General features: G+C 45.8%; 1 protein-coding gene across 1 annotated transcript in view; it reads left to right on the forward strand.

Annotated features, from left to right (window-relative positions):
* The window catches only part of TBX2 (T-box transcription factor 2), a 34,219-nt gene that overhangs the window by 17,522 nt on the left and 2,747 nt on the right, over positions 1 to 13,950 (forward strand). Inside the window, exons 4-6 of the mRNA XM_083714523.1 lie at positions 1,401 to 1,477; positions 2,399 to 2,568; positions 7,146 to 7,795. Of these exons, the coding sequence (XP_083570649.1) occupies positions 1,401 to 1,477; positions 2,399 to 2,568; positions 7,146 to 7,795 (897 nt within the window). The remainder of the gene's footprint in view (positions 1 to 1,400; positions 1,478 to 2,398; positions 2,569 to 7,145; positions 7,796 to 13,950) is intronic.

Below are 13,950 nucleotides of genomic sequence, written 5' to 3' on the forward strand. Positions count from 1 at the left end.
AATATTATAAGTCGCTTTGAGTTGCTATGGCAATTTTTAAAATTAAATTTAATAAATAATAACAATAAAAGTTAGAGGATGAATATATAATGCAAATAATGCAAATAATGGATAAATAAGATGGGCGTCTGATCCTGCCATTTTGGGGGGGGGGATGTGTGTGTGTAGGGACTTAAAAGTAATCAGCAGGCAAATATCTAAAAATGTAAACAATAATCTCCTGTGAAACGGTGGAAAGAGTGAGAGATGTCTGTGTGTGTATCGGGAGGGGAAAATACAAGAAAATTGCGCATCCATTTTTAAAATGCGGTATCTGCGGGACATATTACCAAGCCATGAATAATTGAGGGGTCTCCTGTAGCCAGTCGCCAGAGCCCATAAAAAAAATACTCCTGGCGTGCGCTCCTTTCCCCGAGACCAGATAAGAATAGCGTTTAAACAGCCTGGCCGTGTTTTCGTCGCCACCTTCCCTCTTGGGGGCCGTGAGAAACTGGGGCCGGGGAGCCGAGCAGCTTCCTATCATTAAACCCCGATGAATAATTCAGGCAAAACCTCAACATCGTTTTTAATAAAGCCTGCGGTGTGTTTTAAACCGGAGGGGATTCGGAGCTGATCTATAAAAGTGAGCGGATGAGATGCTTTCTGGGTTGAATTGGAAAGGGGGAGTGTGTGTGCATGTGGTTTTGTTTTTGGGTTTTTTTTGGGGGGGGGGTTGCAGACGCAATTAAAAACTGATTATCCAAAATCAGGGAGGGGGATTCTGTGTCCCTCCAGATGCTGGACTACAACTCCCATCATCCACTGGCTATGGATGATGGGAGTTGTAGTCCAAAGACAGCTTGACACCCCACCCCCCACCCCGATTTTCCTATCCATGGCTATTCTGGAGTAGCGTGACTTTCAGACCCTCCAAGTATGCCTATTTACTTCTGCGGGAGCTTGGCTAGCATTGCGCCATGAAGCTGCCACGGCATGCAAGCGGTTACTTGGAAGTAAACCCCACCGAATTTTACGGGGCTGGCTTTTTAGTAAAGGAACAAGATGGGAGTTCTGGCACAAAGGATATGGTGATGTTTTCCATTTCCCCTCCCCTCTCTCCCTCATCCCGATTTATTCCAAGTGCTTTTAAATTGCTAATATCTGGAGGAATCGTCAGAGTGCTTTTGGTTATTGTTTTTAAAATCCGACTTCCAAATTTTCTTCCCTGAAACGGAGGGGGAGGGATATGACGTGTACCGTATTAAGAATAGGTGTCCAGCACCTAGCACCTGGGGGGGGGGGAGGGCAGGGTGGCCAGGGAATTTCCTGGAGCTGAAGTGACACAGCTTTGTTTGGGGAGGGGAGAGTGTCCATCAGGTGCCATGCTTGAATTAAAAGAGTTTTGTCCTTTAATTTTTCAGATCACCCAACTGAAAATCGATAACAACCCCTTTGCAAAAGGATTTCGAGATACCGGGAATGGCAGGAGAGAAAAAAGGTATGTATGAATACTAATCAAGTCTGGGGATTTTTTAAAAAAGCAGGACACCCACCCACCCCTTTTCTTTCCTCCTCCTCCTCCTCCAACTCCCCTCTTAGGTGTTGACCTGCAGATGTTTTGGAACACCCTTAACTCCTGACCATTCATTGGTCATGCTGGCTGCAACTTCTGTAGGGCACCAAGTCTGCCTGCCTTTGAGTTGCCTTTCCCGGCTGCAGTCTGAAAAGCCCTTGCTGGAAAGGATCCCCACTAAGCACACTGGACTTACTTCCAAGCAAACATCTGTGGGATTGTGACCTGCACCTTAACCTACAAATGTTTACATGGTAGTTATTAATAGCAGTAGCAGTAGCATTTTATGTGTTGTTCCACCAGTGTGCCCATTTATCAATACTGTTGCTACTACTGTTATTAAATAATAATTTATCAAAGCCACAATAGTAATCAGAATATTATTAATAACCATCCTAATAAAAACTGCACCATCAATTTGCTCGTTATTACACTGATGGTCCAGTTAACAGAAACAACCATGAATAAACATAGGCGCATTGATGGTGAAACAATGAATGTGTGTGTTTTTAAAAATATATATTATTACAGTATTATTGTTAGTGCCATCAGCATTCCTGCCACTTCTCAGAGCCCAGGTCTCTGTCCAAAAAGCGTAATAATCTAAAACATGACCCAGGTTAAGCAGGGCAGAAATATGTGGCTGTCTCAGTTCCACGGGTTTAGGTTTGGTTACAGGTGTGTATATATATATCTGCAGTTACCAGTGAATAGCCAATGATCCCTTTCTCCGGCTGTTCCTCTCGAAACCGAAAAGGCAGAGATAGAGAAGGAGGCTCTGGGCACCTACCTCGCTGACCATCTGTTTCAAACTTAAGACTAAAGCCTGCTTTTTGTCACTGAAAGGAAACAGCTCACTCTCCCTTCTTTGCGGATGTACGAAGATCAGTGCAAGGCAGACCGGGATGGGGGCGAATCGGATGCGTCTTCGTGTGAACCAGCCCCCGTCCGGGAGTCGCTCCACTCCCCCTTGGGCACAACTCCCAGTCCCCTGAGGCTCCACCGGAACAGCAGAGGTAAAAAGCTTCTGAATACCTTCCTAAAAAAAAAAATAATCTTGCGTAGGAACCATAGTTTGCTCGGGGTGCTAGGAGCTGTTGCTCTGCTAGGGGAAAACTACAGTTCCCAGGATTGTACTTTTTTTTGGGGGGGGGGAAGAAATGTGCTTTAAATGTGTGGTGTGGTCCTGTTGAACTTCGTGGGGGCTCTTTTTCCCTTCTGAAACTACAAAAGACTTTGTTGTTGCTTTCTGCAGGCTGATCCCAGGCATGATTTACTCAGAAGTAAATCCCGCTGGCTTCAATGGGCCTTTCAAAGTGCTATATTTTTCTCCAGGTTGGATGCAATGGGAAGTTTACTTCTGAGTAAACAGGTGCAGGACTGGAAGGCAGGCCCTTATGTTCATGGGGTTGTATCTATTGATTAACAAAAAAATTAATATTTCCCCCTTCATCAAAGCGCTTAACACATCTTTTCACAACAGGCTTGTGGGACTGCCAGTGAATATCATTCCCACATTGCTGAGTGGGGTTAGGGCAGCTATTTTACCTTCTTGTACTTGCGATCCAAAAGATTGAATGATTTTTCTTTTAATCAGCAACAGAACTGGGGGTTCAGATCGCACTGAGCGATGCCTCGTTTTAACCAGCACATGCGTGGGTGTGTGTTAATTCAGCACAAAGCCGTGTCAAGGCCTTGAAAATCTACCTGTCTAGCGTCAGCCATGCTCAGAGGAGACCCATTGAAATGAATGGACAGGATTCATTTTTAGCTGGATACAAACCAGTAGCTCTGGTTTACCACACCTCAGGAAAGTGTGCTTAGAATTGCAGTGTGGAATAGGCACCTGAAATAACATTCCCTGGGACTAAACCCTTGAAAACTATGTAGGATTTGGTGAGATTCCTGCATCGCAGGGGGTTGGACTAGATGACCCTTGGGGTCCCTTCCAACCCTACAATTCTATGATAATTTAGGAACACAGGAAGGTGCATATTGAAATCTAATTGGAATCATCTATCAATATTTTATACCTAGGAATATACTTCCCTGGGGGTAAACCTCATTTGAACAGCGTACGGCATTGACCTCCCCCTTCCCAACCAATCTAATCTAAGATATAAATCGTAAAGTGAGGAGTTTCTTATCAAGATTGCTGAGCTTAATTTAAGAACCAGAGTGGTTTTATTTTTATTTTTGGATTTTATTTCTGTCGAAAGAAAGAGTCTGCTTCGATGGGCTTCTCATCAACTCAACTCTCTTTCCTCACTCCCAGCCAATAAAAATATTAGCTTAGAAAGAAAATTGGAGAGCTTTCAAAGGGGAGAGGAAGAAAAGAAGAAAAACATCATTACATTTTTAGTGATTTAGCTTGCAATCCCCCCTGCCCCCCCCCCGTTTTACAACCTGTAAATCAAATTTGCAAAATAGAACCCACTGGATTTAAAAGGCAAGAGACTCAACAACGCAATCCGTTACCTGTCTACTCAGAAGTAACTCCCGCAGAGTTAAATGGGGCATGCGTTCAGGGAAGTAGATTTAGGATTTCGCTGCCTCAGACTTCAAGATTCAGATAAATCTTTTTTGTTACGGATTTGCAGCTTGATCACAACGACGAATAAGAAGTCTTTTCCTTTGTTGCCTGCATAATATGCATGCATATTTTTAGAAGTATTTTTCATGGATATCACGGCACTTTCCGAGTAAACATCATTTAGGTTCAGGATTAGCCCCATTGAATCTGGTGGTCGGTGTATTTCCAATTTCATAAACAGATACAGGATGTTTTTATATATTCTCCCTCTTCAGTTCATCTTACCCGCTTGCTCTCCACTCCCAGCAACAGATACGATCCTTCTGACATCTTATTTTTCTTCCAATTACCCATTTCAACAAGGGCAATTTCCCCCATCAAAACAGATCGAATTTCTCTTCCAGTTGGGGGAAGGAAAGAGGGCGAGAGGAAGGCGCCCCTTCACTGTTTGCTTGTGCAAAATTATGGATTTTAAATAAAGTGGAGTAAGAAACCTTCCCCCCCCCTCCTTTTTTTACGTTGCACGATAAGTGGATCTCTCCAGGTGTTAACGTGATTGAAACGGCCAGTTTTATTATGCCTACGCAATGGCGAGCGAGCGGTATATATACACAGTATATATAATTTCTCTCCATTGCTTTGCTGGCGAGAATGGTCAGTCGGTGGGGCGAATGACCCTGTTCTCTATCGCCCCCTGGCAGCGACTCTAAGCACACTTCATTTCCTTCTTCACCTGTATATATTTCTCCACTCCTTTGAGGGTTGGCTTTTGTGATTTTTTTTGCAGTCTCCTGCAGCGACCTCAAATTGGAGGGTCAATCAGCTGTGCTGCTAGTTGATCATTTATTACAGAGCAGAAGAGTGTTCATTGCGTCAGTCCACAGACCATAGCAGAATGATGGCTATCTAAAAAGAATCGAATAAACAAATAGGAATCCCCACCTCAATATGGCTTTCCCTTCCTGTTATGTGTTGTGAGGTTTCTGTCTCTTACAGTCCATTCTGTTTTAAACTGACTTGGGCTGTCATCCTATGCTCCAAGGAGGGGGAACCTCTGGGTCAAATGCAGCCCTGTCTCACTCACGTTGTGCAGTTGGACCAAAGAGGGGGTCTGGGGGCTATATTTGATGCGCAGGGTGGAAGTTCCCCAACCCCTGACTTATTCCATTGTAAGTGGTTTCTTAAGGGACACAGGTGGCGCTGTGGGTTAAACCACAGAACCTAGGACTTGCCGATCAGAAGGTCTGCGGTTTGAATCCCCACGATGGGGTGAGCTCCCGTTACTCAGCCCCAGTTCCTGCCAACCTAGCAGTTCGAAAGCACATCAAAGTGCAAGTAGATAAATAGGTACCACTCTGGCGGGAAGGTAAACGGTGTTTCCGTGCGCTGCTCTGGTAGAAGCGGCTTAGTCATGCTGGCCACATGACCTGGAAGCTGTACACCGGCTCCCTCAGCCAATAAAGCGAGATGAGTGCCGCAACCCCAGAGTCGGTCACGACTGGACCTAATGGTCAGGGGTCCCTTTACCTTTAGTGGTTTCTTACTTCTCTGAATACAACAACAACAACATCCCCTTGCTAGAGATTAGGTTAATGTGCACTTCTGTTTGACAACGCATAGACAAAGGGAACTTCGAGATGACCCCGTTTATGGAGTATCCATCTTGATTTGTTTGCAGGGAAATGAGTCAAGGCCTGCTATTTAATGAGGGTTCATTCTGATTTGTTCACAGGGAGGTTAGATAGAACATTGCATTCGTCTCACACTTTCCAGTGCGTTCTCCTCCCCATCACTTTCCTTCTTGCAAAAGAAAAAGGCTGATCTGTTGGGGGAGGAGGTTTACTGTGTAAGAACCTCCAAGTGCGCAATCCAAATTTGACATTAGAAAGTTGGGGTCTTTTTTAGTTTGGAAAAAAGGCGAGCAAGAGGTGATATGATAGTAGTTTGTAAAATTATATATGGCATGGGGAAAGTGGATATAGAAAGGTTTCACTCTCTCTTTCTCTCAAAACTTGAAATCATGGAAATCCAATTTAGCTGAATGTTGGAAGATTCCAGACAGATAAAAGAAAGTCCTTCTTCATGCAGCGCAGAGTTAAACTACAGAACTACAGAACAGGAGGCAATCATGGCCACCAACTAGGATGGCTTTAAAAGAGGATAATACAGGTTCTTAGAGGTTGAGGCTCTCTTTGGCTACTAGCCCTGATGACTATGTTCTGCCTCCACTGTCAGAAGCAACAATAATTCTGAATAATATCAGCTGCTGGAAACTGCAGCGGGGGAGAGCGTGGATGTACACAGGTCATGCTTGAAGGTGGGGCTACCTTTGAAGGTGACCCGGAAACTACAATTAATCCAGAATGTGGCAGCTAGACTGGTGACTGGGAGCGGCCGGTCTTGAAAGACCTACATTGGCTCCCAGTACGTTTCCGAGCACAATTCAAAGTGTCGGTGCTGACCTTGAAAGCCCTAAACGGCCTCGGTCCAGTATACCTGAAGGAGTGTCTCCACCCCCATCGTTCTACCCGGACACTTACATCCAGCTCCAAGGGCCTTCTGGCGGTTCCCTCACTGCGGGAAGCCAAATTACAGGGAACCAGGCAGAGGGCCTTCTCAGTGGTGGCACCACCCTGTGGAATGCCCTCCCACCAGATGTCAAAGAGAACAACTACTACCAGACTTTTAGAAGACATCTGAAGGCAGCCCTGTTTAGGGAAGCTTTTAATGTTTGATGCGTTACTGTATTTTAATATTTTGTTGGAAGCCGCCCACAGCGGCCGGGGAAGCCCAGCCAGATGGTCGGGGTATTATTATTATTATTATTGTTAATAATAATAATAATAATAATAATAATAATAATAATAATAATATATTATTATTCCCGGAGGTGGCCATTGTGAGAACAGGATTCTGGTCTAGCTGGGCCATTGGCCTGATCCTGCAGGCTGCTCTTAAGTTAGTATGTGATTGAATCTTGGAAGCAACCAGTGGTGTGAAAAACAACAACCCAACAGCGCAAGACCCCTCTTTAATTTTATTTCCCCTCTCCTTTTGCAGAAGACAAGGGCAGCGACCAAGAGCTGGAGAAGCTCCCCGAAGGGAAGAGAACAAGCCCAGACCCTGGGAACTGCAGCCCCCATAGCAGCCCCCGTTTGCAAGGCGGCGAAGAGCGGAGTAAAGAGAGAGCCGGCAAAGCCAGCAATCTCTCCAAAGAGAGCGCCGCCGAAGGGGGCATTTTCAGCCCCCTGGGCTTGGAGAAAGACAAGGTGGAGGGGCGCAGGAAAGAGCCACCCCAGCCGTCTCAACAGCAGCAGCAGCAGCAGCAGCAGCAGCAGCAGGAAGGATCCAAGAAAGAGGCTCCGGATTGCACCACCCTGGGGGGCAGCAAGGAGTCCTTTGCCCCGCTGATGGTACAGACAGACAGCCCTCCGCACCTGAGCGCTGGGCACCTGCAAAGCCTGGCGCTCTCGGGGCTCCACGGCCAGCAGTTCTTCAACCCCCTGAGCACCGGCCAGCCCTTCTTCATCCACCCGGGACAATTTGCCATGGCTCCCGGGGCCTTCTCTGCCATGGGCATGGGGCACTTGCTGGCGTCAGTGGCAGGCGGAGGGAGCCTGGAGAACGGAGGTCTTTCTGCCTCGCAAGGGGCAGCTGGCACAGCCACCCCCTTCCCTTTCCACCTCTCCCAGCACATGTTGGCTTCTCAGGTAAGGCGGCAAGGAGCTGTTTCGGGAGGGGGAAATGGCTAATGGTGCTGCGGTGTAACAACCTGGGCAGCCTGGTACCCAAGTAGATCAATGTACTTTGCCTATGGGAGGCCCCAGGTTCACTCCGCACTGTCAGCTGCTGTGGCGACTGGGTAGCAGGTGATGGGAAAGACTGGAGAGTCACTGCCAGTCAGAGAAGGCAGTGCTGGGCTGGATGGCCAAACAGCCACACCTGCTATAAGGAAGGCTCCTATGTTTCTGCAGTCTTTTCCTAGGGCAGCATGGCTAAGCGTGAAGGCCACAATCCTAGGCAAGCCCCTTTGAACTCAAGCAGCGGGTTTACTCCTGAGTAAACATGCACTAGGACAGGCTGCACTAAGGCTCAGTTTGTGAACCAGGGAAGTCTCTGCAGTTCAAATCTGGCCCTTTGCCAGCCCTCCTGACTTGGTATTCACTCCTGCATCTGCAAAATGGGTATAATGAATGACCATATGCAGTGGTTGTAAAGGCCTTTGGCAGGATGCTGGACCCAGATGGGCCTTTGGCCTGATCCAGCAGGGCTCTTCTTAAGGTGCATAGGAATGAATGAGCATATGTAGGCAAATAAGCTTTTTCTGTGTCATCCTTGGGGACTGTATACATAGTTTCTGTGCAGGATATGAGAGCTTTTGAGAGTTTGGTCCAGGCAACCCGCATGCTGACGCAGGAATCCCAAGGTGGTCTGTTCCATGAGCTTTTACTGGAGTCAGCTGTGGAAGCTGATCCTTTAGGGCAAAGGGGGAGCCGCCACACCAACCTCAACCTGCCTTTTGCCAGCTCCCACTTGCCTGCTTTCTTATTTACAACCAGACCAGGAGGTGACCCTGCCTGACATCTCCCTCCTTTTTGCCCCCTGTAGAACTCAGCCATGTGGTGGATGGAGACAAAACCATAATTAAGTTGGCCACACTCTTCACTTGCTCTGGCTCCACCTACTGTGTTGACTCCTTGCATTCTGCCCCACCTCTTCCAATGGGCACCAGCCACTGCAGCGGGTCAGGAAATTCTTCCTAACGTTCATCCCCAATCCATTTAATTTTCATTTGGTTCCATTGGCTTTTTCCTACCCTCTGGAACAACAGGAAACATGTTTGTTCCATCACCCACATGACACCCCTTTAAATACCTGAAGACAGCTATCATAGTCGCCTCTTAATAATCTCTGGGCTAAAGATACCCAATGCCTTCGACCGTTCCTCATCTGGCTTGATCACCACCATCACTGGTCTCATTAAGGAGCCTCGGATAAGCCTCTGAGGGAGTTATTGGAACTTCAGTACACAACTGTTGTCATTAGGGTGCCCCCCTTGTTTGGGGGACTTTCCTAAAAGCACAAGACTGGGACATCATAGGAACATAGAAGCTGCCTTGTACTGAATCAGACCACTGGTCCATCTAGCTCACTATTGTCTGCACTGGCTGGCAGCAGCTTTCTCCAGTGTTTCAGGCAAGGGACATTTAAAACCCTATCTGGAGGTTTGAACCCGGGAGCTTCTGCATGCAAAGCACAAGTACTGTCACTGAGCTATGGCTTTTCCCCGACTCCCCAGGAGCTGAAACAAGGCTGTGTGTTGGGCAGGGAGGGCATGCTTGCTTTTGTAATGCTCTTTGCTTACTGGAAGAAGAAGAAAAAGACATTTTAGGAAATAAGTGCCGTGTGGCTCTAACTAAGAGGTGTTTTATCTATCCGTTTGGGTTTGATTTGAAAATCGGAAGGGTTTTTTTTGTCCAGAATGCATTTAATTGCATCCAGACTGGGTGGTGCTGGGTGCTGCCCTGTTGAGACTGCTGGGGAAGAAGGCAGGAAGATGGTCAGCAGATGAAACCAGAGCCAATTACAGGCAAGACCCGCTCCCTGATTGGTAACCGACAGGAGAGGGCGGGCTGAGGTCAGGCTGCGATTGGTGGAGCAGTGGCCCATTTGCCCTGTTGGGTATATTACACCACAGAGTTAAAACACAAGAGGGGATAAGGCTTTTGCCAGAAGGTGAACCTGCCAGTGCTGGGATATGCTTTAGTAATTCTGGCTTGTCGCCTGCTCTGCACCTGGTCACCTGTGGCATATAGATTTTTCTGCTAGCCGTAGTCAGGGGACCTTCTGTAAACTAGAAGATGACGAGTTGTTTTGGTTTTTTAATGTGCCGCAAAAGACTACTTATTGCAGCAACTTGCAGACAGGTAGGACCAAGAACATAAGCCCTGCAGTTGGGTCAGGCCAAAGGAGGACCCCTCAAGCATCTCTTTCTCAGTGGCCAACCAGATGCCTCTTCCGGGAACCTCACTGTGGCTCCCCCTACTTTGATTTCCCAGCAGCCGGTCTTCAGAGGCATCTGAGATTGGAGGCAGCCCATAGTCATCATGGCTGGTAGCCATCAACAGGCTTCTCCTCCAGGAATTCCTCGAGGCTGGTGGTCACCACTGGATCTTGTGGGAGTGCATGCCAGAGTTCTAACTAGGCGCTGCGTTAGTCATGTTACTTTTGTTGGCTTGCAAGGACTGAAAGCTGATGTGCATATTTGGGTCCTTTGCCATTCTCTGCTGCGGTCAAGGTTGATCCTATTGGTCTTTGATCTGCCATCTGGCCTAGCCTCCAGCCGACTCAGATCTAGAACCCATATTTAGCCTCTGCACATGGCACACTTCATTTTTAGTTTATTTTTGCAATGTGAGTATTTATTTCCACTTCTCTCTCATCCTCCTCATATATTCTCGCCACCATTCCCTGCCACCATTCATACTCTTATCTGCCCTGCCCCACTCTCTCTCTCTACATAATAATTAAACAGAAAAGAAAATAGCAGACCCACCTTGGCTTCCTCCACACCCTGTTTTTCAGAACCTGGTGGTCTGACTCAAAGGTGCACAAACTCAGGCCCGGGGAGCAAATGCAGCCCTCCAGGCCACTCTGCCTGGCCCTCAGGACTCTCGCTAGGCCACACCCTCTTTCTCTCTAAGCCACACCTCCTCCCCAAGCCACACCTTTTTGCCTGGCTGAAACGTGTTCTTGAACAGGGATTGTGCCCCTTGCTAGGGGGGCTGAAGGATAGAGACATTGGGTGTGTGAATGTGCGTGCGTGTGCAGATAGTTTCCTACTGTACAGAGGTAACACTCAAACTGTTGACTCATGTGGCCATCAGAAGTCTGCCGCAAAGGAACATGGGCCCTGGGCTGGAACAGTTGCCCCAGTCTAACAGTGCTGGCATGCTCACATTACTGGGGATTTTGACCAAAAAAGGTAGCAATTGCACTCATCTTTAGGAGGACAGGAAGCGGAAGTATAACAAGGGAGACCATTGGTTCCTTTTGTTTAGTTTTGTCTTGTTTGCTTGTGCTAGTTTAGTATCCAGAATGGCTACCAGGATACTATTCCTCCTATTTCCAATGTTCGGGTTGTGAGTGCTGCTGCATATAGAGTCAAAGTGGAAAAACACACACACACACACACACAAACACCAGAAGGCACAGGGAAGCCTCAAGGCCTTCAGAATTACAAAAATATTGGGGGGGGGGGGATAATGATGGACACACCCAATGAGGACTGAGCATGGTCAGCAGCCACAGAATGCAGAATGAGTGTTGGTGGGGCACTAGAAAGCTGGGGGCGGGGGGAGAAGGCGGAACGGAGTATGGTACAGGAGGGAATGGCTGGCTGACTAGAAGACTGAAAAAGTGCACTCCACACTATCATTTTTGCTGCAGGTCCCACTTGAAAACATGCAATCTGTTCTGACATGCCTGCTGTTTATATGCTGGGGGGTGCCCCATTTCGAGAATGTGATTTCAGAATTGCATGTGTGAATTCCCCCTATGCATAAAAAACCCAACAACAACAGAGCCGTCAACTGATTTGAAGAATTGTTAAATGAGCTTTCAGCCAGTTGGTTTTATTTAAATAAATTTGCACACTAACCACGATTAACATCTAAGATAAAAGGGACCTATCATGGTTAGTGTGCAAATTTATTTAGATAAAACCAACTGGCTGAAAGCTCATTTAACAATTTAATCAGTAAAGGAGTCCACTAAATGTTATAAAGAAGGGCCATTATATTTCTGTATTACAGTATCAGATTGGAACCAACCTGAGATAACTCAGATGTATTCCCTCCTAACCCATGAATAGACTGAACCTTGCACAACCCATCTTAAAATTGTATTTATTTATATAGAAAAAATATATAAACTGCTTACGTTGAACTCCTTGACTGTTGATATCAGGCAGACATATTCACTGCACTCTTTTCAGCACCTACTAAAAACAGGAATGATGCAGATATTTAGAAAGCTGATGAGAGTTTTCATATGTTTTTAGTTTATTGTCGATATATATATATATATTGGGAAGTTTTAAATTATTGTTAATTCCTCTTATTGATGGTTTTATTGTTCTACTTTTTTTGTAAACTGCCAACTGATAAAATGCTTCTATTAGTGAAAATAATGTACAAAAATGCATTTATATTAGAGGAAATAGTTTGCACGAATGTGTACCTTGGGCACACAAATTGCACACAAATTAGGTGAAATTCACACACAAAAAGGTGCATGAAATTTTGTTGTGGCCGTTGAACTACATAGCAAGCCTTTAGAGAATTTGGCAGATTTTTAAGATTAGCTGCAGCTCAGTTAGGAAGCACAAGTTAAGGATGTTTGGCATTATTCTTCAGATTTGGCAACGCATGCATGTAGGTTATATATGGGAAAGTGGAAGCAAAAGTGGTGCATGGAAATAGGGGAATTACTCTCAAAACTACATATATTAATAACAACAGAAATGCATCTCTTAGGCGGAACACTCATGACAATTTCATGCAGACGTCTTGTTGATTTTCAATGCACTCTGAATGGGGTAATCTGAAAAAAAATGAGAAGACTGAGAGGAACTGAATTTTACAGATTCAGTCATCCTCACCTGGACTTACAGAAAGAACTTTAGCTCAGTGGTAGAGCATCCGTTCTGCATGCAGAAGGTCCCAGGTACAACCCCCTAGCATTTCTGGGTAGGTCTGGGGGGGAAAAGGCTCCCTGCATGAAACCCTGGAGAGATGCTGCCAGCCAGTGTAGACAATACTGTTGGCCTGACTTTATCTATCCAAAGCAAGTTCCTTCTTGTTGTTTTTTAACCCCCTTTTTCGATATTAGTTGGTTAATCAAGGCATTTATTTATTCATCCTTTCTGCATAAAATTTTAAGCCTGCTTTATCTGCTGGCGGATCTAGTTGTGATTTTAATCATACTGAGTCACTGCAACTCAAAGTGCATTTAAGCGGCCTTTAGTATCTAGGCAGGAGATTTTCTTGGATTGGGGCAGAAGGGAAGTTATACTATGTCATTTAGACAAAAGGTCTGGGGGGGGGGCGGGACCCAAACTGGACCCATCATGTTTCTAGTCTTGTCTGTTCAGCTTAATGCAAGCTTTCTTTCCCAGACTTATTGAGCCCAACAGGGGGCAAGAACCCAGAGCCAATGATAGGTGAGGTCAGAGCTAATCACAGGCAGAGGCAATGAATTCTTTTAAAATAAATAAATATTGAAACTTTTCAACATACTATACAATAAAAGCCAAATTGATCTCAATGAAAATAGAAAAGAAAGGAGAGAACAAGACAAACACATGAAAAATAGAAAGGAAGACAGAAAGAAAACAAAAAGAACAAGTTGAAAAAGGGGGGGACCTTCTGTTGGGGGCACATCTTAATCCTTGTCTCCTACAAAAGTTAGTGAACCCACCCAACTCTCCACTGGGAGCTTCTCTTTCTTCTTCCAGCCTCCCAGCCTGGGAGATCTTCCCTGCCTCTCATACGGGGTCCTTCATCTTCCATCCATCATCTTCCTGTTTGTATCCTCATTAACACACAGTGGAGGACATCAAGAAACAAAACAAAACACGAGCATAGATCAAATTAGCAGAAGAAGACAAAAGCTAGAAATCATTAAAAATAAAAAGAGAGCTAAGAGAGAGAAGTAAGGGCTTCAAATTCTCTACCTGGCATTTATGTAGATAAAAATCATTCAGATTATTCAAAATGTTCACTCCAGGAACAGCTGTATTCCAGGATAATGTTCAGCTGTTCCAGAGGCAACTAATTCTAGTTTCCTCGGAATCCTCCTCCCT

This window comes from Podarcis gaigeae (genome assembly GCF_964106915.1).
Source record: "Podarcis gaigeae genome assembly, chromosome: 15".
Classification (NCBI taxonomy): Eukaryota; Metazoa; Chordata; class Lepidosauria; order Squamata; family Lacertidae; genus Podarcis; species Podarcis gaigeae.